At 39.5% G+C, this 23,722-nt stretch overlaps 1 protein-coding gene across 3 annotated transcripts in view; it reads right to left on the bottom strand.

The window, feature by feature from the left end:
• EP300 (E1A binding protein p300) overlaps positions 1 to 23,722 on the bottom strand; it is a 67,676-nt gene that overhangs the window by 8,779 nt on the left and 35,175 nt on the right. For 2 of the 3 annotated variants that reach the window (XM_026064973.1, XM_026064971.1), the window contains 20 exons: positions 23,313 to 23,406; positions 22,418 to 22,552; positions 21,911 to 22,028; positions 21,135 to 21,309; positions 18,946 to 19,023; positions 18,081 to 18,190; positions 17,420 to 17,575; positions 15,880 to 16,314; positions 15,150 to 15,338; positions 14,262 to 14,418; positions 13,586 to 13,704; positions 12,122 to 12,361; positions 11,446 to 11,534; positions 8,865 to 8,945; positions 6,231 to 6,287; positions 4,634 to 4,711; positions 3,475 to 3,542; positions 1,854 to 2,004; positions 1,345 to 1,491; positions 809 to 922 (listed from right to left, as the gene is read on the bottom strand). In XM_026064973.1, coding sequence (XP_025920758.1) covers positions 809 to 922; positions 1,345 to 1,491; positions 1,854 to 2,004; positions 3,475 to 3,542; positions 4,634 to 4,711; positions 6,231 to 6,287; positions 8,865 to 8,945; positions 11,446 to 11,534; positions 12,122 to 12,361; positions 13,586 to 13,704; positions 14,262 to 14,418; positions 15,150 to 15,338; positions 15,880 to 16,314; positions 17,420 to 17,575; positions 18,081 to 18,190; positions 18,946 to 19,023; positions 21,135 to 21,309; positions 21,911 to 22,028; positions 22,418 to 22,552; positions 23,313 to 23,406 — 2,791 coding nt within the window. The remainder of the gene's footprint in view (positions 1 to 808; positions 923 to 1,344; positions 1,492 to 1,853; positions 2,005 to 3,474; positions 3,543 to 4,633; positions 4,712 to 6,230; positions 6,288 to 8,864; positions 8,946 to 11,445; positions 11,535 to 12,121; positions 12,362 to 13,585; positions 13,705 to 14,261; positions 14,419 to 15,149; positions 15,339 to 15,879; positions 16,315 to 17,419; positions 17,576 to 18,080; positions 18,191 to 18,945; positions 19,024 to 21,134; positions 21,310 to 21,910; positions 22,029 to 22,417; positions 22,553 to 23,312; positions 23,407 to 23,722) is intronic. The other variant, XM_026064972.1, reaches the window with a different exon arrangement.

The following is a 23,722-nucleotide window of genomic DNA, read 5'->3' as shown; positions in this document are numbered from 1 at the left end:
AAGGAAGATATCATCTCACTTAGGTACTGAAGAGTGTACCACCTCCGTTCTGACTCCCCTAATTTTTCCTGTGCAACTATTCTAAACATAGTTCCTAACACTTTCTTCTTGAATAACTCTTTGCCAAGCTATACCAGATACTTTTGGCAATAGATTGATGTTTACTTCACTGCCATTTCTACTTCAGTAACCACGGTCATTTAGTTTCCACCTTTCTCATTTCTTCAGTTGTTCTGTGTTCTCTTTTGTGCTGTCCCTTGCATACTCTCCTTTTTCTCTTCTAACTTTCGAGATGCTCACAATTTCACCTACTCCTTCTGTAAGAGATTTCTTAGTAGCCTTGCACAACTGTTACACAGTTAATCAGTACAGACAAAATACACTTACCTTTCTCCTCATAAACATGGGTCATAAACATGGGACCTTACTTGCAAGCCCCAAGGCATGACTTGACCAAAGCAGGAGCATTTCACAAGGATTYTATCATCAACAAGGCCAGCCAAATTTTATGGTCCAGGTAAGCAGGTTCACTTTTGCTACTCAGACTTAAGGAAGTTTTAGATCAGTTCTGAAACTCTTTATACATCCAAAAGATCTGAAGCACAAGCCTGCTCTGAAAAACCTACAATCCATTTTTAGCTCTTCTCCTCCTTCTCAAGTATACATGGGTATTCAAGGCCAATTTATTCTATCACTTGTTGATACTTAGGCACTATATTCTGCACAATAGGGCTCAGTAACTTCATTTGCACTAGGAATTACTTATCACAAACTTTGCACAGAAAAAAACATTAAAAAAATGACTTACCCTAATTTCTTTACATATTCTAGGTATCCAATTAGTATTTCATGATAGACAGCAGTCCTCAAACATTTAGGGCGGAAGAAGTGAACACTGTCAAGGTAAGATATATACACTCGCCTGAAAAAAAAAGACGACATATACATTATATTATACATTACATATTAATACATTATTTATTTGAAGCATCCAGTGCAATACAAATCTTCAAAGACTCTGGTCCTAATTTACTTCTAGAAACTCATCTTTCTTTTAATATTCCAGCCTCATCTCTCTTGAACTATCCAGTTGCTTCCTTTAGAATGCTGACCTGATCTTGCTGTCAGCATGTATGCCAGTCAGCCTCTCCAGTAAGAAGCGATTCTTACTGAAAAAAATCCCATTACAGACACTACTTTTACTAGAAACACTACTAGCTACTAGAAACTAAGAGAAATTAAAGTCTTTTGATATGCAACACTCAAGATCTATACAGAACTTCAGAAAGTCCACCCAGCTGAGACAGTACTAAAAATAAAATCAACTTTCTTGCAGCTCCTCACCTTTGATTGGGTGGGGGACAATCTGAGCCATACTCCTGTACATGCATCCCAAAGAAGCACAAGTCTACACCATCAATCTCCTCAAAGGCAAAAAGCGCTTTTGTTCGATAAGGAAAAGACTCAGCCATCTCTCCACTGTCTACAAACCTGCAGATTACAGAAAGTAAAAGGGAATACCAAATATGTTCACATATTAGAGAATACAAGGCAGTAAGTAAAGACAACAATGATGAATGATGGCTACTGCAAGTATAATTTTAAGATAATTTAAAAAACCATGCTTAAAGACTACTCAACTACAAGACACCACCCACTTTTTACTTTGAAAAAAAATGACACTGATCACAACTATTTAATATGCTGCTGCTGTAATATGTTTGCCACAAGCTGGTCAGTGGTGAGGTTTTGAATACAATACAGTCTTTACTTTTTCTAAGTAGTAGCACATAAGAAAATTCAAATAGCTTTTTGCTTAGAAGAAAGCAAAATTAGAAATTGAAAGGACATACCTTGCCTTCATTCCTGGTTTTACTTCTACAGTTTTGTCAGATGCATGTACCACCCTAACTGTAACCTCTCCTGCCTCAGGGTGATTCTGTCGTCTTAGGAAATCATTGACTCTGTTCTCCAAGAAGGTACCAAGTCTTGTAGCAGGTAACCCTACAGAAACAATACAACTCTGGATGTATACAAAACTGAACAGTTCAAATGGGATTACTCTACTCAAATGTTAAATTAAAAGTGTTTTCTAATGCAGCCAGTCATAATTAAGGCTCCTCCTAAACAGAAGCTTTTAATTACTCAAAAAACTGGATTACAAACACTGCTTCCAGACTTAGATCCAAGAGTTGATGTTGCATTTGGAAATATATTCTTCCCATAATGTCAGACTGTAGCCAAGTCAGTATCTTTCCTTACCAAAAGGAAATGCAAATATATTTTGATTAAAAAGGACTACTACTGTATCTGCAAGTATATATTTTGTTAAGTTTTTCCTTTCAAACAAAATTCAGCCAAAAGAAGTACAAGCAGAAAGTTAGCTGACAGACGACCTAAAGTTGAAAGGGAATTTAAGACTCTTGGTGTATCAGGGCCTGTCTCATTGTCTGTAGCTTTTAATAGTTAAAATCCATCAACTTTTCTATTATTCAATTTGATACCTTTTCACAAAGCATCACTATACTACATTGAATATGCAATGCAAATAGGTGGCTAGAAACATCAACTGAGAAAAACTGTAAAAGAACCCCTGTATTCCTGTAGTATTCTCAGTGAATCCAGAAAGTTTGGATTTTGAAAAGAGACAAAGATGTTGAAACCATCCATCCACTGACTGGTTTGCTTTTCATTTCATTTCATTTCACAACAACAGTTAAAGAGAACACTTTTGTGTCTAAGCCCATCAATTCATCCCCTAAATTTCAAGGTAGCTTTGGATATTCTCCTTTCTTTTTGTCAAAGCAGCACTTAAAAAGTAGCACTATGTAGCACCTATCACATAGCACTATGTTTTTAACACTTGTTTAAATCATGTTTAAATCTTGATGCTATTGGTTTTCTTTTTTTGAGCAGAAATACAACTATCCACTATTTTAAAGTGCACCAAGTTAAAAAAAGCTTTTGAGACACTTTTGTCTATAGAACAGATGGACGACTGCATAAATTTCTTCCTGTAATGCTTTCAAAACAGCTGCCTTAATCAAGAGGAAACATCTGTAGAGATATTTGTCACCAGCTGATGCAACCTTTGTCTCTGTCAAAGCTTTTAAGAGCAGCAGTGGTCGTAGTGACTTGAACATGTCATCATAAACTTAAGTTAGACTGCAATCGCACAGTAACTATTTCCCAATGCTATTAATACTGCAATTGAGATAAAAGGCCATGTATCTTGCATTAGCAGGACTCTAAAACAGAGCATTAACTCTCTACGACAGACTATTAACCTGAAAACACCTGTGAACACAAGTATTCTGAGTATCACAGAATTGAATCTGGTCAAAACTATCCTCCCACTTCTAACTTGATTAAAATAAAAGATTGATGCAAATGCAAAATGAGCATAAAAGCCACTTCTTCCCCATTCTTAACAAATATTATTTAAGATTTCTGGTGTGAGTATCAGAAGCTTACTTTTAGCAGAAAATTTGTTCTCTTTCCTGGTTCGCCCTGTTTTCTTTAGGCAGCCATCACAGAGAAAGCTGAAGCAGAAATACAAGAAAGTGAAAGATCATCCCGAATCAAACCATAAATTCCTTAGCATCTGATCATTAGGAGCAAAACCTTTTAACAGAGAGAGTACAGAAAAGAGCTTAACTGAAATTTGAAGTAAAAACAAAAGACAAAGAACACTGCCAGCAAAAATGGCCCAACTGTTTCAGGGCTGCAAGTAGAGGCTGGGAGCTCAGATGGTGCATACCTCATCAGATCCTCCTGCCACCACCTGCCAGCTTGAGCCCAAAAAACAAGGTCTTCACTAGGATGTCTGACAACATTGGCTTAAAATATTCCTTCTCAAACCACTGTATCAGCTGAAGATGAGATACTGAATTATATAACACTGATCATTTTCTTTAAACACCCGAGTACATTGTAGCATGTAAATGATGGGCAGATTCTTCCTCAGCTAGAGGACATCTACTTCAGCACAAATGCGAATGGGACAACAAATCAGTAAAAGTAATAGCTCTCGTCAAGAGTGAAACACCTAAACTCTCTTCAGAGAGCTTTATTTACCTATGATTTATCTGCTTTTTTAAAGGGTATTAAAGCAATTGGAAAAAACAGTATTTTAGATGATCCATAGCTCTTGATCAAAGGGGAAGAGAGGTCTTGTTTTTCAGATTTAATCTGATCATTGAGGTTAAAAAAAAAGCAAATTCCTCTGTTAAGTTCTTTAATGGTTACAAAACTTTTATTTGAAGAGGACAAAATCTGAATCGTACAGAAAGCGGATCAGTATGAAACTGTTACAAGAACTAAAAGCAGAACTCCTTTTCACAAAGGACTAACATCTTTAAATACAGAGTAAGCTTGAAAGGCCCTCTTCCGATTATAGGAATGTTAGAAATATCCAAAAATAAAAACTTCACATATGATACAGTAAGATATGATATTTACATTAGAGTTTACCATATATATGTTCTGCAGACCTTTCAAGTGGCAATGCAACTTTTCCCATTGGATAGGATTTTTTTTAGGCACAATTTTAGAGGTAACCAAGATAATGAAGTTTATACAAAAACACTAGTCAATCTATCAGATACTGTCTAGTTAAGGAGAAATTCCTCACCCAGAAGGCCAGATTATCTCATTATGAAGAACACAGATCTGGTGCATTTTTCTTCCACACTCTATACATTCAACAAATCTGTAGGGGGAAAAAAGGAAGGTAGGGAAGTGAGGTATGGTAGCAACATTATTTGGTAGTGTACTTTGTAACATTTTAATAGAGGTGCTCTAGCACATATGCTCTTGAGCCTGTTAACATAAAGGCATGTCCATACTGAGCACAGCCTGCAGACTGATTTAAGGACCAGTCAGATCAAGTCAGGTAGACTGCAGGGACACGTTATTACTATTTGCCTGCCTTACTGCCATCTACCTCACTTTATGCATAGATATGTACATACGTATGTACATACGTAAATATATATATATGTGTGTGTGTGTAAGTAAAAAATAAAGATATATTATATATATATAACGAAGCCCTTTAAGGATCAAATCTGTGACCTGCTTGTAACTATAATGGAGAGGAAAATGGATTCACAGGTGGCAGAAGTGAAGAACCAGAAGAAACAGGTTGGCTCTAGATGCCCCATCACATTTAAAGCTTAAGATATGTTGCAGGAAGGTGGGAAGGGGGAGGAGAAAAAAAACAGTAGCAAAGTCAAAGTCACATTCAGAAGGCCAGCAGAGATTTAAGGACAGCTGAACTAAGTTATATGGTCTCCTTCACAGATGTTGGTTAATATAATTTTCTGGAATACCTAAGGTTACTTCATGTATTGGGACAGTGACTCCTTTTGAACACATCTATTTATAAGAGTCTGAGACTCAATGAATGGCTGTCATTTATGTAGGGCACATTGCATCACATTAAGTTAGGCTTTTATTCTAGTGTTAGGCTGCATCTTCACTATAACAAAAGCAAAGACAAGTTATGAATCAAGTTACTATTCTCTCCCTCCCACAGCCCTTGTAAAATGGAAGAACAAACTGGCTGACCCTTAGAAAGATAGTGTGGGAAGAATACACATCCTTTTTGCTCATTCGTTTGACAGCAAAGATAACATTTTAGGAGTATCGGCACAGGTAGATAATGGAGTGCATGAAGTGGATTGAAAAAAACCTCAGGAACATAGAGGAAAATCAATTGAGTCACCAACATCTAAACTTTACTGAATGTCTACAGTTCTGCTTCCAGGGCAGTGTAGAAGAATCAGTTGATTCAAATTTAACAGATCTTTTCCTTCTAGTACAGCTGCCTGTAAAATGTGACAACTAGAAAAGTCAACAGCATCAAAAAAGCTACTGCCAAGTGACACAAATAGTTCTGAGACTTCATGCACTTGCCACAACAAGGTTTCAAATTGCTGAGTTATATGCATTCATCCTTCTGTTGAACCTACATTCAAGGCAACCAAATGCACTAATTCAAGCCCATACATTCAGATTCATATTTTTCTCAAAAGCAGATACAGTAATTTGGCATCCGAGGACAGAATGCCAGATATGCTGCTTACAGAGCAGCACCTGTCAGTTAACAGAGTTACACTAAATTTGGAAAACCTTGAAAAACAAAGGTGGTGATGAACGAATAGTATGTCTTTTCAAAATAGTTATGACGAAATGAGGATCATTCAAAATGTGACAGCATTACTTACAGTTCAGGGTCCAGTGTATCATTTTTCCTTTTTGAAAACTGTTCTTTGTTTATCGTGCTATGGAGAAACAGGTGATAAAACTCAGTTTTAACACAAAATGACATATGTTCATGCCATACCACATTCATCTCCACACACCAAGACAAGACCTGCAATTCGGTTTCTTAAACACTCACTAGCACTAAGTAAGGGAGCTGGATTTCACAGAGGGGGAGATAACTGAAGTATATGGCACCCTTGACTCTGCCTGTGGCAAAGATGCTTTTCTATGGGACAATAACTTGCAGAGAAACACATTTCTCCCTTTTTCAGTTTTACCATAAGATAAATGAGTAGCTTGCTGACATTCAAGTTTTGGACCAGTTTGATCAGTCTGTCATAGTGAAATGACTGTTTGATATGCCTACCCGACACTTTGAAGGCAGAGAATTCCAGTTATCTTTGGCTATAAAGAAAGGTTATCTTATTTCAGATTCCTCTAGCCCTCCTCCTAGATTAAATTCAAAAGAGAAATTTCAGCTGCCAAACCTGCAAGCCTAGCCCAGCCATGACTTTTTACTTGAGCTTGACTTTTCCTTCATCATTGACAGAGCCAGCAATTCCATCTGTTTGACAGTGAATTCCAGGTATCTTTTACACCAATCTGGCACAAAGTAGTCCAGGACAATCACACAAGCAACATCCAGATCTTTGAGAACCTACTTTTAAGAGGGAGCTGTATAATCTGAGCTGATCAGTGCATGCTTCCTTCAGAAGCAGTGACAGAGACTCAATCCAACTTGAATGAGATGCATTAACCTTCCTACCTGTTTATTTCAGTAATTATCCTGAACACAGCCAGCTGCAGAAATTTTCAAGCTTGTTATCTGATGAATCAAGAGGGTTTAATCTACCAGTTACTTCAAATTGCAGTTTCACTCACCATATTAATAAACAGGACCTTACACATATGTTCCTGAGCTTTTTTGCTTTTACTCATTTTAACCATGTGTTGTGGAGACAGAAGAAGGGAGGAGGATCTCTCTGCTCCCGTAAAATGAGTTCCTGGGACAAAAGCTGTAAGTGGGTGAGGGAACTTATTCAAACACATACTTGCTCCTCATGTGTAGCCTATAGTCTCCATCTTCACTACATAACAACCAAGCGTTTAAACCAGCTATGAAAAGGAAGTATATCAGGAACTGGAAGTCTCTTTCCACTTTCTTACCACCACTTGTGTTCAAAGAGCTTTTAGTTGTTTTAACTAATTTATTTATATTTAATTTATATATATATACACATATATATACACACACACGTATATGTATATATAAAAAAAATTTGTATCTAGTATCTGTATTGCCAAATGTAGTGCAAAAATTCAAAAGCACTCTATGCCTTCTGACTCAAAGGTTTGTGGCAAACTGTGCCAATTTATATGCAAGACAGATCACACTGTATGAGTGGCTAAAGAAAAAATTATATATTAAGTGATTATATTTTGAGATTTTTATAGAAATTTTATTTATACAGATAGTGGCTTCTCTCACATAAGTACTTCATATTGCAGATCTCTCATTAATAAAACTGGACAACATGAATTAAACCCTGGGTCCTTGCTTCTAGTAGAGTAGCAATCCATACTATCCCCAGGAACATTGCCCAAGACCCTGACCAGCATACGAATGTCATTTCTTCCTTTCCTCCTAAAGGATAAGTGTGCTCCTGTAACTGCCTAAGCCCCAATGGATTCTTTCACAACTGTTCTAAATAGACACATTCCTCAGCATGACCAAGATTTGGTTGTGTGCTGCTAAAGATAGCTTCTACTTCCAATGAAAATTAATTCAATCCATTCAGTTATTGAACTTTGACAACTCTTCCCTTGGCTTTAGGCTTTCCCAAGTCCCTTACTTGCTTCTATTTAGAGAGTTCTTGCAGTATCCTTACCCCAAAAAGCTTTTACAGCTCAAAATCTCCAGAGTAACTGCTTGGTACTCATCTGTTCCTCAAGGGCTTCCTTAGTCGCTGAAAATCTGTTTCAACATTTTTCAAGAAAGCAGGAGGATAGTACAGTGGAACGAAACACTGTCCAAACAATTTGCTGTTACCAGTTGCTGGAAAAGGCAACTAAATCCATGCACAGCTCCAGTGTCATTCCAACAGTAAAGTATTTGAATGGCAAAAGGAGGTCATCTGCTTCCAATTTACACGAAAATTGTAATTTGGAGTTGAATACAAGTTTAATAGCATGTCCAGTCTATAAACAGAAGGTTAAGTTTGACTTATTTCAGAAGATGTCTGTCACCTACCTGCCTGCAGGCATGGTTAGTTTTCCCCACAATAAAATACTTCCACATTTTTTCAGGAGGAAAAAAAATGAGGATTCTCATCTTTTCCCTAGTGGTATAGTTATGGTATTAAGCACCAAGTGCTTATTTATTTCTCTTCACTACAGTTCAGTCAATCCAGATTTTAAAGAAAAAAAAAATACAGTAAAAACCCAGGCTTTTAAAGAAAAGTTTTCTGGTCCTCTCTATACTGGCCTAGTAACAGAGGGGGTTACCTCAAACTAAACTCCTTCCCTTTGAGAAAGCATTTTGGACCATGATACAGCTTGTACACGTGTATCACCAAGCAAACACAACTACTCACGTTTGAGGTTGTGATGGGTCATCCCCCAGAGAAACGCTCTCTCCTTGAATTTCGTTAAAGCACTTCTCGCAGAAATGATACCTGTCAGCAAGAAGGCCATATTTGGGTGAACTGCTCCGTCCACACAACACAGCCCAAGCCAAGCAACGGAGCGACCAATCACAGCAGGCCAAGGAAGGGACAGGAGCAGAGAGCCAGGTCATCAACGGCGACAGGGATATTCAATGACGCAGATTTATAGGCCCCACATTGTGTTTGGTTGGTTTGGGTTTTTTTTGTTTGTTTTTGTTTTGTTTTTTTTTTGCAATCAAAGCCAAGYGCAGACAACAACAAGCATGAAGGAAAAATAAAAAATAACACACACAAGAACAAACAAAGAAATAGGAGTTTGCAGAACAAAGAAAAACAAAAACAGAAGCAGGACAAGACAACACAAAGCAGAAAGCCAAGGCAAAGCACAGATTAGCATTAAATCTCTCAAATGGGTTCACAAGCAGCAAATGATTATAACAAATTAAACCACAGAGTATTTCATTTTAGCATACCCATAGCTCTTCATTTTAATAATCCATGCCATGTACAGCAAAGAATTAAAATGAGAAAGGGGAAAGAGCAGAAGGAAGGAAGAACTACTACTCTGACTTGCATATCAGCGTAGCAATTCTGTTCGCAGGAAAACGTGCAGGAAGGGAAGAGGGATAGTTTTCCATCTTAAATGTACAAATGCTGAAAGGCCACAGGATTCTCTCCCAGTTGAAAGGGAAAGCTAAACATCAGAAGCCTAAAGGACAATAAAATCTGTCCTCAAAAACTGTAAAAACTGCATGTTAAGTAAGTGTCTAGCATTAACTGCACACACAGTGCTCTACATTGATATGATTCTGCCATAGCCCAGTTCATGAGCATAGAACAGTCCAAGTATCAATACAGCAAACACTACAGAGAAAGACATCGTTTACACTGGAATGAAACAGTGATTCATTCCAGATTCTACCATATTCCTCAAAAGTGTGTTGAAACTATGACCTCTCCATTACTACCGCACATTAATTGTGTGCACAAAACATCTAAGAAATAAAAGAAAATTCAAACAAGTTGCAACAGTTCGTTATAAAGCAACACAAACTGACACTATAGCAGCTGCTAAGCTAGGAATACAGGTCATTTAAGCCTCTCTCTCAGTCTTCATCTAAGATAACATATGGAATAGTAATTTTCTTCAGTAATTTACTTCAGTAATTTTATAAATCCATCTACAGATATGTATGCACATGTATAATGTAATTTACAGATCACATGCATGCATGCGCCCCCCCCCCCTTTTTTTTTTTTTTTTTTTTTTTACAAACATTAGAAGCGAATGTTTGAAAACACGTAAGCCTGTCAGGTTTTGGAAAAGTATTCTTTCAATCCATCTGGTGCTGACCAATGGATAAATGTGAGTGGAAAATACTCACTCATGATGCGAAGTGCTCTAAGTTATGCAAGTCCAAAATTACAATAGTTTTTATGGGATACGACAAACTTGTTTTCCACTTCTTCACTCCTGAATGCTTCCATTCACTACTACAAACCTCCATGAAGTCTAAGAAAGTTAAGATAGAACTCCTGTAGTTCTTCAGTGCTTTCACCTGACCAGGTGCTTAATGAACTGCCAGTTTTGCAAAATCTTCTTGATTTCAGGTAAAAGCCTTTTTTTTTTTTCCCTTTTTGAAAGATGTTGGACAAAACAGAAAACAGGAACTAAATTGATGGAGATGACATAGCTTGGAGGCAACCAGCTCTCTGCTTTAACAGATGCATTCTGGTGACAAGCCAGGGGATATGGGAGTGTTAAAGCATCTATTTCCTTGTTTCTCTTCCTTCCCCCCAACTCCCACTCCCAACAGTAAAATGATGCCTTCTCTCAGAAGTCAAGTAGGTTTAAATCCTTTAAGAAACCACAGGTCAAAAAGATTAGTCAAAAGAGCTGTAGAAGTGACAGCACTTTACACAGCTGCTGACAGCCACTGTAAGACAGCTTCCTTAAGGGATCTTAGGGAGAAAAAGAAAGAATCAATCTACACAAGATCTGAATATACAAATCCTCAATGAAGATTTGCACCACAAAAAAAAAAACAACAAAAAAAAAACAAAAAAAGGCTTGTTCTTCACTGTAAACATTAGAAAAGCAGAAGGACTTGCCAAGTATAATATATATTATGAGCTTAATATACTCGCTGTATAGTTTAGTCAGAAGTGTTCTGCCTGAAAAATACAGCTGCATGGTAGGGAGCAAAGACAATAGGCTTTTGCATATATGACACGTAGATAAGTGAAGATTTATTCAACCGCAGGATAAAAATCTAGTAAACATCACACATTTCTGCAAACAAAAGAGGAAGAGCAAAGATTGCAATGAGCTTTTGTAGAAAGAACTTATTAGCACACAAGGTAAGCTATTTAAGGGCACTTCCAGCAAGTTTTTGTCTTGTGACATAAAGGTGCGCACGTATAAAGAGGGTGTATATGTGTATACATGCATGCCTTTAACAGATTGATTGCAGCATGCACAAAACTGCACCAAGCAAGTTTTCCTTACCTGTTCTGGTAACTGTAATAAGTGGCATCTCGAGGGATTGTGCATAGCTGTTTGCCATAGCAACACAAAGTCTGTGGTGAGAACTCCAACTGCAAAGAGGAAAAGATCTTCTTAGTACTCATACATGTTTTCACTCACTCTCCAAAGAAAGCAAGTGTGACCCAGACAGTGATCATTAGCATCTCATTCTGTGCACAGATCTCACAATTACAGCATGAGCATGAAGTGCTAGAGTCATTTAAAAAATAACCCTTCAGTGGACTGCTATTTTCAAGTTAGCTCTTCTTCAAAGAGGAAAAGCATATCAAAACAAGACAATGGAAATACAGGTAGTCTCAACATACACAGAAATTGAGAGCACTTTTTCTGCAATTAACAGAAACATATCTGTTTCATTGCCAACAGAAGACTGGTTTACCCTAATCAAAAGCAAAGCAAACCTTCAAGATACAGTTTTTATTCCAGGACTTACAGATAGGTGATTTAAGCAACAGATAGAATTAAAAGATAAAAACAACAGACATCAAAAAACCCACACTAAAACAGATTTCTCAAGATCCCTAAATCCTAGTTACACTTTCAGAATTTGACACAAAAGTTGCTAATTGCAACTGCAGTATTTTCCCCCCTGCCTCAGTATCAGGAAGGAAACGTACTAAAAATGTTTTCTTCTTACCTTTCTTCCACAGCAATAACCAAGGCTCTGCATAACCGGGTCAATCTCTTGCTCAAACACCTCTGCCAGTTTGGAACAGTACTTATACACTCTGGACGTTTTGCGGTTATAGAGCCAGGCATTATTGAACATGAGCCAGATGTCATCTACATATTGCCATGGTTCCTGATACTGTCCCGTGTCTAGCTTCCTCTTGATAGTAGAAAGGTCCATGGGGTTCTTCACTATGTCAAAATAATCCTGCAAGAATAAGCAGCGTATCAAGACACTACTACAGACCTACGTTATGACACGACAGCATAGGTATTCCCAGCATACAAATCCTGCAATACATCAAGAAAAACAGGTTCTTCCCTGACTTGATTGTCAAACTCCTTGTGACATGCAATGAAATCGCTAAGCAATACCACATCACTTCCCAATGCTTCCTTTTTTATTATTCCTTTATTTTTCAGGCTCTATTGCTCTTCTACTGTTGAGAAAATGAAGCCCCTCTAACACTAGTCAACAAAAGTTTTATGGAAAGGAGGAAATGGCAGTGCTGTAGCTGATCTGAGGATATATGCAGGAATGGTAGAGTGACTCTTAAACAGATCAGACAAACTAATAACAAAAAACAATATACTTTATTAAACTGATAAAAAATGTCATGTCTTCTACAAACCTTTTACCTAGAGAATGCCTCTTTTCAGTCGCCCTCACCCTCCTCAGGACCTCTCCTCTTCCTCCTAAGAAAGCCCTCCAAATCTGACAACCATTTGTGAGTTTGCTTAAGAGTATTAGAAACACATATGCCTGCTTAGAACAATACAGCAGGCTTTAAATCCTTGCAGTTTTTACCCTTAAAAAAGTTTCAGGCAGAAATTGTTGCTGAAAACATCTAAGTAGGATTTCTACACATACATATGATGTATACATAGTATCCTTGTACATTCAATCCAGATTATTTAAAACACAGATCTTTGAAGGATAGCAACTTCTTCTGAAGATGATTCTAAAACAAGCAGAAAATTCAACCTCAAAAACTAGAAGCTGAGTAGTCTCCTCTTTGCTAACAGCTTAATCATCATTTGATGGATTTTTTTTTTAAATGATCCAATTTCCCCATGAAGTTAGTTCAATGAAGTTTTATGTATGACAAGAAACACCTACAGAATTCAGCAACAGAAGCATCACAACATGAAGCAACATCCATAAAAAACCCACACAGCACTAGGATTCGTTGGCAATCACTTCATCGTATGGTATGCCTGCTCATTTTTCAAAAGGAACCCTGAATCAACCAACCTTAGAAAAATAAACTTCTGACTCAGATATTGTAAGCGCCATTGCCTAAGTCAACCTCTTCAAATGCATCAATATAAAAATGTGAACAAGACAGACTTAAGCTGTCTTCAAACGGATATGTCAGAAAAGTAGAAGTTCGGAGTCAAAGCCAGGAAAGTATCTCACTAAGACACTCACAGGAATTCCTAGTAGTTGGGGATCCACAGGCTGTCGAAATGGAAGAGACTCCGGATCCTGACGATAAAGTGCCTCCAGTGTTGGCATAAGCGCCTGCCGCAACTCTTCTGGCTTGAAAACTTTGGAAAAAACAATCAACATAAGCAAGGCAGCAGAAACAGCTATAAGGAAGAAACCTCTTGAAAAATGTGAGTTCTATGAGAAAAGACTACTGACACAATGGATTTAAGATACTTAGCATGGCTTGCTTACACTCTGCAATGCTGAGTTTTGTGGAGGATATTAAAATGATCATCTGGACACAAAGAGACTGTCAACGTATCGAAAAGGATCTTGTTTCAGCACAGAATGATACCAGTAAATTTAACAGAGTCAATTTACATTTTGAATGCATCCCCTCTGATGCCAAGAGAATGAATTTGTCTAGCAAATTAACAGAAAAGTATCTCCGATCTCTATTTTATTGACAGTTTTACTAATGCTTACTGTCTAATACTAAAGACTTAAAGAACTCACCAAGCAGAGCCAGTTAAGAGCATATGTATTACTAGACAATTTTGTCCAAAAGCCACAAAGAACCACCCATATAAGCCTACAGTGAAGAAAGCTCATTTTTCTCCAGAGTTTTCTCTAAAGAGATACAGTGAATTTCAGTCAGAAGAGTGTTCCTGCTTACTTTTTTTCTTAGACTGCCCAGCTGCTGGAGAAGACTGAGTAGCTGGAGTAGTAGGTCTCTCTTCCCCCTCTGGTATTTCAGTCTTCACTTCTGACTTCTTCTCTTCTTGCTCCATTGGGTCTGGTTTACATTCCTCCACCACTGGTTCCACTTTAACCTGGAAAGTGGATTAGAGCTTGTCACTTACTAGTCTCCTATAGAGTCACCATTTCTGTCCTTTACACCTATCTGCTGTCCTGCCTACCACTCTTCCTTAGGACTAAGGATATCTACTCTGCAATCAAAACTGCATCTACAACTTGAACAGATGTGCTAAAACCTATCTTTAAACACCAGCTAGACTGCACAGTACTAGCAGCAAGGGGCTGCTAATCAGTGCTGAGCTGCAAGTAGATACATAGGTACTCATCCAGCTCTTCAGTCAGCTCTGACCATTTCTCCTGTGCTGGGGCTGCAAGCATGACACAACAGCCACAGTTCTACCTGTCAGTGACAAGCTGTCAGAGCCCAGTGGAGCAGCCAGTCATGTATACACCCATGATAACTTAACAGCTGACAATAACATTCGAAGGACTGACTTGAGCATCCTCTTACATTAGCAAACATTTACCAAAAAGCCTCACAGCTGCAGCCACATTATCACAGTCCTTATTGTGGCCAACCCAGGAAACCAGTACAGTCAGTCTACTGGCTGCAACCCACTATTTCACCCCAAGACAGAGACCTTCTTTGAGAAGGGGTAGGGGAGATGATGATCCAAACAACAGCAGCAGGTAGCATCTATAGCTCTCCTTGAGCTCCAGAAGGAATGGCTTGCATGGAGCAGAGAGTATCTAGCAGCACTGGATACAAAAGATATTCCACCTAACAACTGGCCAACAATCTCACCTCAGATTTCTCCTCCATCTGCAACTCTGCCTGTTCTGGTTCCCCCTCGTCTGTTTTAATATCCATTTTCACTTCCTGCAAAGGTGGCTGCTGCTGTTCTGGAGCAGTCTGCTGAGAGTTCACCTCTGTGCTGCTGGTAGATGGGGGGTTGGACACCTGTCCATCAATGCTTACGGCTGGCTGTGAAAGCTGAGAAAAAAATCCACACTCATTACAAATGAGCTTTTAATGAACCTATTATGTTTCTTCATTCCAATCTACATTTTATCCATTTCATACTTCCCCCAAGTTTAAGTGCACTCCAGTCCTCCCACTTGCCTCACCTGAAGAAGGCACTGCCTCACAACTCCAATCACAGAGAGAACATGCAACAGAAACATGCACTGAAAGGCCTAGTATATAGATAACTACATATTCTCTATTGTGCAGCACTGTTATGCATATGCACACATAACTGAATTACTGAGGGCCTTGTCCATGTTTCACATGGAATTTCAAAACATGCACTAGAATACTGCAAAGTAATTCCTGCGTGGAAATGCCAGATGATCTACAAACTTATCTACAGACAAAAAGGTTCCTTCCCAAATGTAACAGAAGCTATTCTGACATTAAACATCCTGGGAGCTATCTTCATCATCAGACTCGCACAAAAATAAAGACTCTTACTGAAAATTAAACCTCACACCTAGTGATTTGCAGGGAAAGCACAATTAAAATATTTTCTTACAGGTGTTGTGGGGTGCTGAGGCTGCAGTGGTGCTGTTGGTGTGGGAACAGATGCAGTCTGCTGTGACAGGGGCTGCTGTTGTTGCTCTGCAGAAGGGGTAACTGGAACTGGAGGCTGGACTTGTGGAGGCAGCTGTGCCTGTGGAGGTGTTGGAGTCTGCCTTTGAGGGGGGTGCATAGTTTGAGACTGTGGTCCCGGTGGCATTGCCTGAGGGGTAGGGGTGGGGGCAGTGGTGGCAGCTGCTGCCACTTGCTGTTGCTGTGATCCCAAGCTAGGGGGTGTGTGGTGAGGTGTTGGGGTTCGACTCCGTACGGGAGAAGGAGAATTTCTGTGCATGGGAGGCTGTGGAAGAGGTGGGCAGTGAATATGGCTCCCTTGAGAACCTGGAGCCATTGCAGGAGAATTCACAGGACAGGAAGAGCTGGTCATTTGTGCCTGTGGGAAAACAAGTAGACATTTGCAATGACTTGAAATAGAAAAGGAGAGAAACTATTGCTAAATGGCTGCTTTTCCACAATTACTGGCATACTTCTAAAAGTATAACAAACTTTTTTTTTTTTTTAAACTCCATTTCAAAAGGAGAAATGGGCTATGCTATTTAGGTTTGCTCCACATGAACATAAAGCTGCTTTACAGCTTTTTCAGATCTAAAAGAGAATTTTCAACCCAATAACTAATACTCTAATATACTTAGAGTGCTACATCTGCTACACCTATATTTAGTTTGCAAAAAATTTCCTTCTGAAACCATAAATTTGTACATCATAAATATAGGGCAAAGCCCCACAGTGAAAAAAGCATTCAAATGCACTTAGAAATGAACCGTTTCCCTGCTCCCCGCCCCAAGACTAGAAACCGAATTTCTCATCATCAAAAATAAGTATAGTTGCAACTGTACTATTATGAGATCACAGAAAATTTGGGATTGTTCAGGAAGAAAGCTGTCACTCTGCAATAATCTTGCCTGCAAACTAAGAGGGAGCATCAACAAGAAGCAAACTGATGTTCTCTACTTCCTCCTGGCCTGAGAAGTTCTGGCTGAAAAGGGAGATGGAAAGGACAGAAAGAAAACTGCCAGAAGGTAAACTCAGATCTTCCCTAGTGATGACAACCTCCACCCTCCCAAACAGTAAGCCAGCAGCACACATTTGAGGGTCTTAACTGGACATACCTTTTTATGACTTATTTTCCCATCATCTCTTAAATTCTCACACTCTGCTGCTTCACTGTTCAATAAGAAATACTGAATTGCTGTATGCTGAGTAACAAATTCTTCTTTCCTCCATGAAAACAAACTCCAAAACAAAAATCCTGTGTCACACTGAAGAAAACTAAGCCTGAAAACAAGCTAACAATGTTTCCACACTTGCCATTCCCAAAGTTACCTCCAGTAAAATGTAGGAGCTCAATAAATGAATTCAAATGACTAAAATTCTACCAGCATTTTGAGAAAACAAGTTCTCCATCATTACAAACTGAACAATGAAACCTGTGTATGACAGAGCCCAGTGATACCACCTTCCATAAATAAGAAACCTACTTGAGAAACTGGTGTCTGATTGCCAGGCTGAGTCATAGGCATGCTTGCTGTGTTCATTCCTGGGGAAGAAGCAGGAAACTGGTTTTGTTGTAGAAACTGATTCTGACCAGAAGGCTGGCCAACTCCTGGCTGCTGCATACGTGAAGGAAATCCCATCTGTTGAAGAGGAAAAAGAAAAAGGGAACGTATATCACACCACGTATGTACACCTCCATAACATTTTACAAAAAGTATTTCTCTTGTTGCAGAAACTGATGCCTGCCACTCTTCTGTATGATACAATATGGAAAGCCTGTTAAAGTTCCTCTCAAAAGAGAGAAGTTATGATTCTGATTAGTCAACTAAGGAAAAGATTATTTTCAATGGCTCAAGGTTTATCTTTGTTTCTTGTTTTAAGGATATGACAGCATAACACCCCCCCCCCAGTCTTAATTTTTTAGACAAAGAAGTCACTCCCTACCACCGAGTTCTAAAAGCTGACCATAGACCAGACAAATCTCCCAATGGCGATGCAAAAGGATTGGCCAAAGGGTTTGCAGAATGAAGAATGAATGCTTTTTTCTTTCCTTTCTTCCCCCCTCCCCATCCGCCCTTAAGGTAATCACAGCCAATGGGAGCAAACCTGTGAGTCGGCGCTGGCTGAAAGGCAATGCACACTGACCTGGTTCATGGCCCCAGCCTGGCTTAGCTGTCCAGGGTGCTGAAGAGGAGGGGTTTGCCGGGGTCCCATTGATGACAGCTGCATATTCATCTGGCCAAACTGATTCATTCCTGCACATTTATGCCAAAAAAAGACTTATAAACAAAGGCCTGAATTCTCCTTTGGGTACCGTTCAACATCTGGAGAAGAAATGTTGCCAGTTCCTTCCCAATTTCATTTTCTATCAACCAATTTTTGAGCATGCACTATTGTAATGGAAATATCTTATCAATCAGTTACATGGAACAATTATAAAGTGTCCAAGCTACCACGCTCCTTCAGAACACATGCTAGTCTTTTTCCCTGAAAAACTTGTTTCAGTCTACAGTTTTAGATGGCTTGCATTATCTTAACTACATATTAGAAGTTCACTTACTGAACTCCAGGCTGTAAATCTTCACATACTTCCCTAAAGCATCTTGTATGTTGGCCAAAATATTTCTTGAATATGCAAAGGTTCTCCCCCTTTCTTCTAAGCAATAATTCTTACCATCCTTCAACTGCCACAGAGGTGTCCCTCCTCTAAGATGACTAGGCCCACCATATTTACTTGATTGACTCCACCATTCTACAGCCACACAATCAGCACTTTCAAAAGCATCAACCTCTTCATCTAACAAAGCAAGTTCCCTAACATAAAGCACTTAAATTCCCAAGAAGAGCATGAAACGCTAATAAAATATATATATTTATGTATATATTACACAATATAGATATAATCTATTTTCTTAATTGAATGGGAAAACAGCAGGTGAAACTCAGGCTACAACACTTAGCAAGAGTTGCCCAATTTCTTCAGAGTAGCACATTTTCTTCGGATGATTACCTGGCTGTGTCTGCATGCGATTCATCATCTGGTTTGGCACGCTGGCACGTATCAGGGTTGGGTCAGGCAGTGGACCATCTAGAAAAAGGACATTGGAATAAGGTTATGGCATTTAGAAGACCACCAGGTTTTAATCCACCAAACATTTTTATCTTAACATCTTTTCTATAATATTTTATTACAACACAGTAACTTTAAACACTTAAAATAACAATCCTTGAAGCATGAAGCAAAACAAACAAACAAACAAAAAAAAAACCCAAAACCCCCCAAACTTCCTTGAAAATATGAGCATGCCCTGTTGACAAAAAATATCCTCAGACTGAGAGACAGCTTTCAGAAGTTGAGGTCAACTATGAAGTATGTTATCAAGGTACAACAACAAACTCAGCATTTTACAAACATTCCAAACCATCAAAAATGACTACAGACCACCCTACACTTATCACACTTCTAGTCTGAAAACACTATGAAAACTGTATGGCTCAACTGAAGGTTAACCAGGGGTCTGAAGTTTGAGAACTGCTGGAATACATAATAGATAACTAAAGTGTCACACTTACTACTGAAGATCAACTTTCTACAGAGGTTACAGCAAACAAATTCACAGCACCAGTCTTAAAAGCTTTTATTTCTGGATCTTTTCATGCTTGAAATTAGAACTGGATTTACCAAAACGCATTCATATTTAAGAAGAAGAAAAACCCCTAAGATTAAGCTTTTTGAAATAAAATTCTGGATTTAGTGGATGGTTCTGGGTTTTTAGGGGGAAAAAAAACCCCACAGAAACACAGGAAGGTTTTGCCTCTCAGTTGACTAATGCCAATCATGACCATCTTTTTACAAAACCCTTTACAATGTCTTTGATAGCTACTCATCTGTTCACATGAGATGTCTTAAGAACTTGATTCTTGACTTCAAAGAATCTAAGAATATCCAGGAGTGAACTGAACCATGGAGAAAATCCTTTTCTTCTGAGAGGGAGGCTCTCAGGACAGTTAGCACATGCAGGAGGGGGAGGGAAAGGCACTGCTCTAGAAAAACATTCACAGAGCTGTTGCATTTGTTTTTAAGAAACAAACTATTTCAGTTTCCAGAGCTCTCAATCCAGACTGAGACACAAAATTCATCCTAAAGTAGATTTTGGCTCAAATAAATGGGGGGAAAAAAATACTAGTGCTCTTGCAGTTAAATCACAGAGCACAGGATGCCATTTTACTTAGAGAAATGTATAGATGAAAATCCTGTGTTTCAATTATTTAAAGGACTTAATCAACTGGAAAAATAAGATGACAATGTCAAAGGATGTCCCTCATTTTTTAACTGGAAATATCACATGCAATGATTGATGTTCTGTTCTACCTGTTACCCAGATAAAATATACTAAATACCTGAGGTAGCCTACAGTGCCTCATCACATTCTAATGTGTGAAGGGTACCTAGAAAGAGACACTACAATCTTTAGCAGTGTTAGTTTTGATCATTAGGTTCTCTCCATCAAAATCAATTTTATTCTAATGTACTAATGCCTGGTTAGAAAGGAACCTAATAATAAACTAGCATTAAGAGAGTGAATTCAAAGAACAGAACTACTGCAAAAGAGAAGACAGTTACATAGAAAAAAGCTGAAATGTGTTTTTTACTGCATGCTGTAAAGGTCATTTGTCCAAAAAACAAATGTGGCATACAACCACCACTATCTAAACTTTGAAAGGCATGAACACCTAAGCACTCCACTCACGGTACTCTCTGCTTAGCAACAACATTAAGAGCTGTGATAATTTCAAACACCGCACAACCAAGCACTACAAAAGTGTATTCCTTTGTATTAAATAAAGTTACCTTTAATTGAATTAATTCTAGAGGTAAAACTAACAAGACTGAAGTTCTACAGTGTTAAGGATACAACTTAATCTCCATTCCCCCTACCCCCAAAGCAAGTGTAAAGGTCTATGACATTTCAATTAGCTCTTAAGACTGAACTCTTTCACATCTTACACGGTCATTAGCTAACAGAAAAGCAAGGCAAAGGTTTTGCAAGTACTTCTGAACAAAAAGTAAAAACAAGTTCTACTTAACTCTGAGCAACCCAGGTACCTGTGAAATAAGAGGGGAACAGTCACCAGCCTACCAAAATGACAGCACAGGATTATCCTGCACCAAGTAGAAAGTAACCCAACTGTTCTTACTTGCAGACATCCCTGGCTGGGGCTGTCCCATGGTGGGCCCTTGATTCATGGCAGCCTGCGGCATACCCGGTGCATTTGGTATCATGCTTTGCTTCTGCAGCCTGGTCCTTCGTTTTTCTTCTAATTCCTTCTGAATCTTATAGATCTTCTCAGCTAGCAAGTGATAGTACTCTGCCTGTTGGGCAGGAACACAAGTCAGGAGAGCAGACCAGACATAAAACAAGCAAAAGGCAACCAGCACCGTGATCAAAACCTGGGCTGGAAAACATCCTTCCACACACACTTTTTCGGTTGGGTAAGGTTGGCTCTCCCGTGCCAGGCGCTGCTGGGGAGACTGGGGGGTGAAAACGGACACAGTTCAGGGCGTTTCTGGAACAACCATTAGGGCACCTCTGCAAGTTTTCCTTCTTGTGTCCAACACTCCTTAGAGAGAACCACAATGAAGAGCTTCACGCTGCCTTCAGGACACCCCGAGAAGTCTCAGGCACAGCACGCCAGCACAGACACCGCCCCCACTCCTGGCATGCCCAGGCACAAGCCTGCAGCTGCCTGCTTCCTAGGCCCAAACCAGCAACCCCTTCTACAACACCCCTCAGCCTGGCACTCTCATCTAGACTTTTCTCTCCTTCTCCTCCCCAACCACATCATCATTCCCACAGAAACTCTTCAGTTTGTAGTTCTGCACTCCTCCCACAACCCCCCGGACAAACTCTTCTCGAGGGAAGTAAAGCAGAAGCTCTGCAGCATGGGGGGAGAGAGAGATGATGGCCTCTCACCCTGCTATTTGCCGATTCATACATATCTCCTTCCACTTTCCGAGCATATGCCACCAGGTTCTCCATACGCCGATCCTTCAGAGCTGCAGGGTCAGGAGTAGGAAATATGGCTTGCACTCTGAAGACAAAGCAGGCAAGCGGTTAAGATGGCTCCAAAGCAGGACATGGGCACCAGCACAAGTGATTCAAAAACAAAGCAGGGAGCAAGTGGCTGCTCCTCTTCCCTGCAGACACCCTCCCCACATTGATGGCCTCAACACAACGTGGGACACTTCCCGTACGACAGTCCCAAGCCAGCACAGGCGGCTCCATTAAAGACAAGGAAAGCAAGAACATACCATCTTTCACACTTCTGCTTTCTCTTCTCAACAACTCTTAAAAAGCTCACACCAACTCTTAAAAAGCTCCTTGATTTTGGTAGGTGGGCTTCCTCCTACTTCGCCCCCCCCCCGGTCTCAGAGGCAGCAAGTCACCTAACTGGAGATTATTTCGATATTAGCTACTCACAATTTATGAACAAGATGATTTCGGAGATCCTGAGTAATGTCTTCATGCCACTGCTTTCGAATTCCAGTATTGGATGGTTGAGCTGTTGGCATGGCCCCCATACTGGCAACACTGGCACTTTCATTCATCATGGCGCTTCAAAAAGAATAAGAATTTCAGGGGTGAAAGTCCAGCCTGAGGTCACTCATCTTACAGTTACATCTTCCACTCACAGCCTCTTTTAGAATAACGTTAGGCCAAAGCACTATCTCAGACAGTCCCTAATCAATGGACAAACTCTGCAGAAACAGCTGCACAAAGACCAAAACAACATATCCATCTCAGAATGAAAGAGGGCTGTGAAAGTGTACATGCTGTGCTACCCAAGGATTTGGAAAACTGGCACAAAAAGCTAGAAAATCCAAAGGGAGAGATAGGAATCAATCGAATTTTTTCCCCTGTTCATACAGAAAGGGCCATGATCCTGTTAAGCACAAGGATTGCTCTTACATCTCATTGAATAACCTGCCCTTGGGTCCCACAGCAGAGTAATGGCAGGCTTGTGGTATGACATGCTGAATAGTAAGCACAGTGGGGCTTCAGATCTGCACATATACTGACCCAGCTAGTGTCTGTAACCTTTGTGGCCTAAGAAAATCTGTTTGCAAGCACTGAGAGACTAAATTAAAATAGGTACCAAAACCTGTGAAATGGATAAGAACAAAGATACTCCAGTTGTGAGGTTTCTCTTCCAAATGCCCTTAGCAGCAAGCATCAGTTAAAACCCTCCCAAGATGAGAACAGGAATATCCTTACATACATCCTCTTCCCCTCCATCATGATCATTCATCGAGGGCAATGATTGGCATTTGCAGCTCAATAAAATCACTTGGATGCAAAGAATGCATGAACTTACTTTTGGGAATTCATGGTTGAATGCAACATTGAGTCAGGCAGCAGATTAGGGGTTTGAACCCCTACTCCTCCATTCACTCCCATTGGATTTGCACCTAGAAAACGAAAGGATAAGTGCTTTAAAAAGAGCCACCAAAATACTATGCAAAATCAGTAATTGTTCAGAAAGAACAAGGGCCTAGACTTTCTGGTACTTTACTTCTGTAGAGGAAATTTAATTACCCTTTGCTCTCTTTACCCTCTTCCTTTCACCAACTTAGAAGTTGATGAGGCACAACACTGGTGATCTCCAAGTGAAGCATCACAGCATATTACTCTTCTGAGCATCTTCCTGAACTTCTGAACACACAAGCAATTTCCATTTGCTGCCAATATTATGTACCAGAATCCTGTTCTGTGACTCTCTAAAGA

Source organism: Apteryx rowi, unplaced genomic scaffold (genome assembly GCF_003343035.1).
Source record: "Apteryx rowi isolate R43461 unplaced genomic scaffold, aptRow1 scaffold_223, whole genome shotgun sequence".
NCBI classification, from domain to species: Eukaryota; Metazoa; Chordata; class Aves; order Apterygiformes; family Apterygidae; genus Apteryx; species Apteryx rowi.
This window is presented reverse-complemented; position numbering and strand designations above follow the sequence as displayed.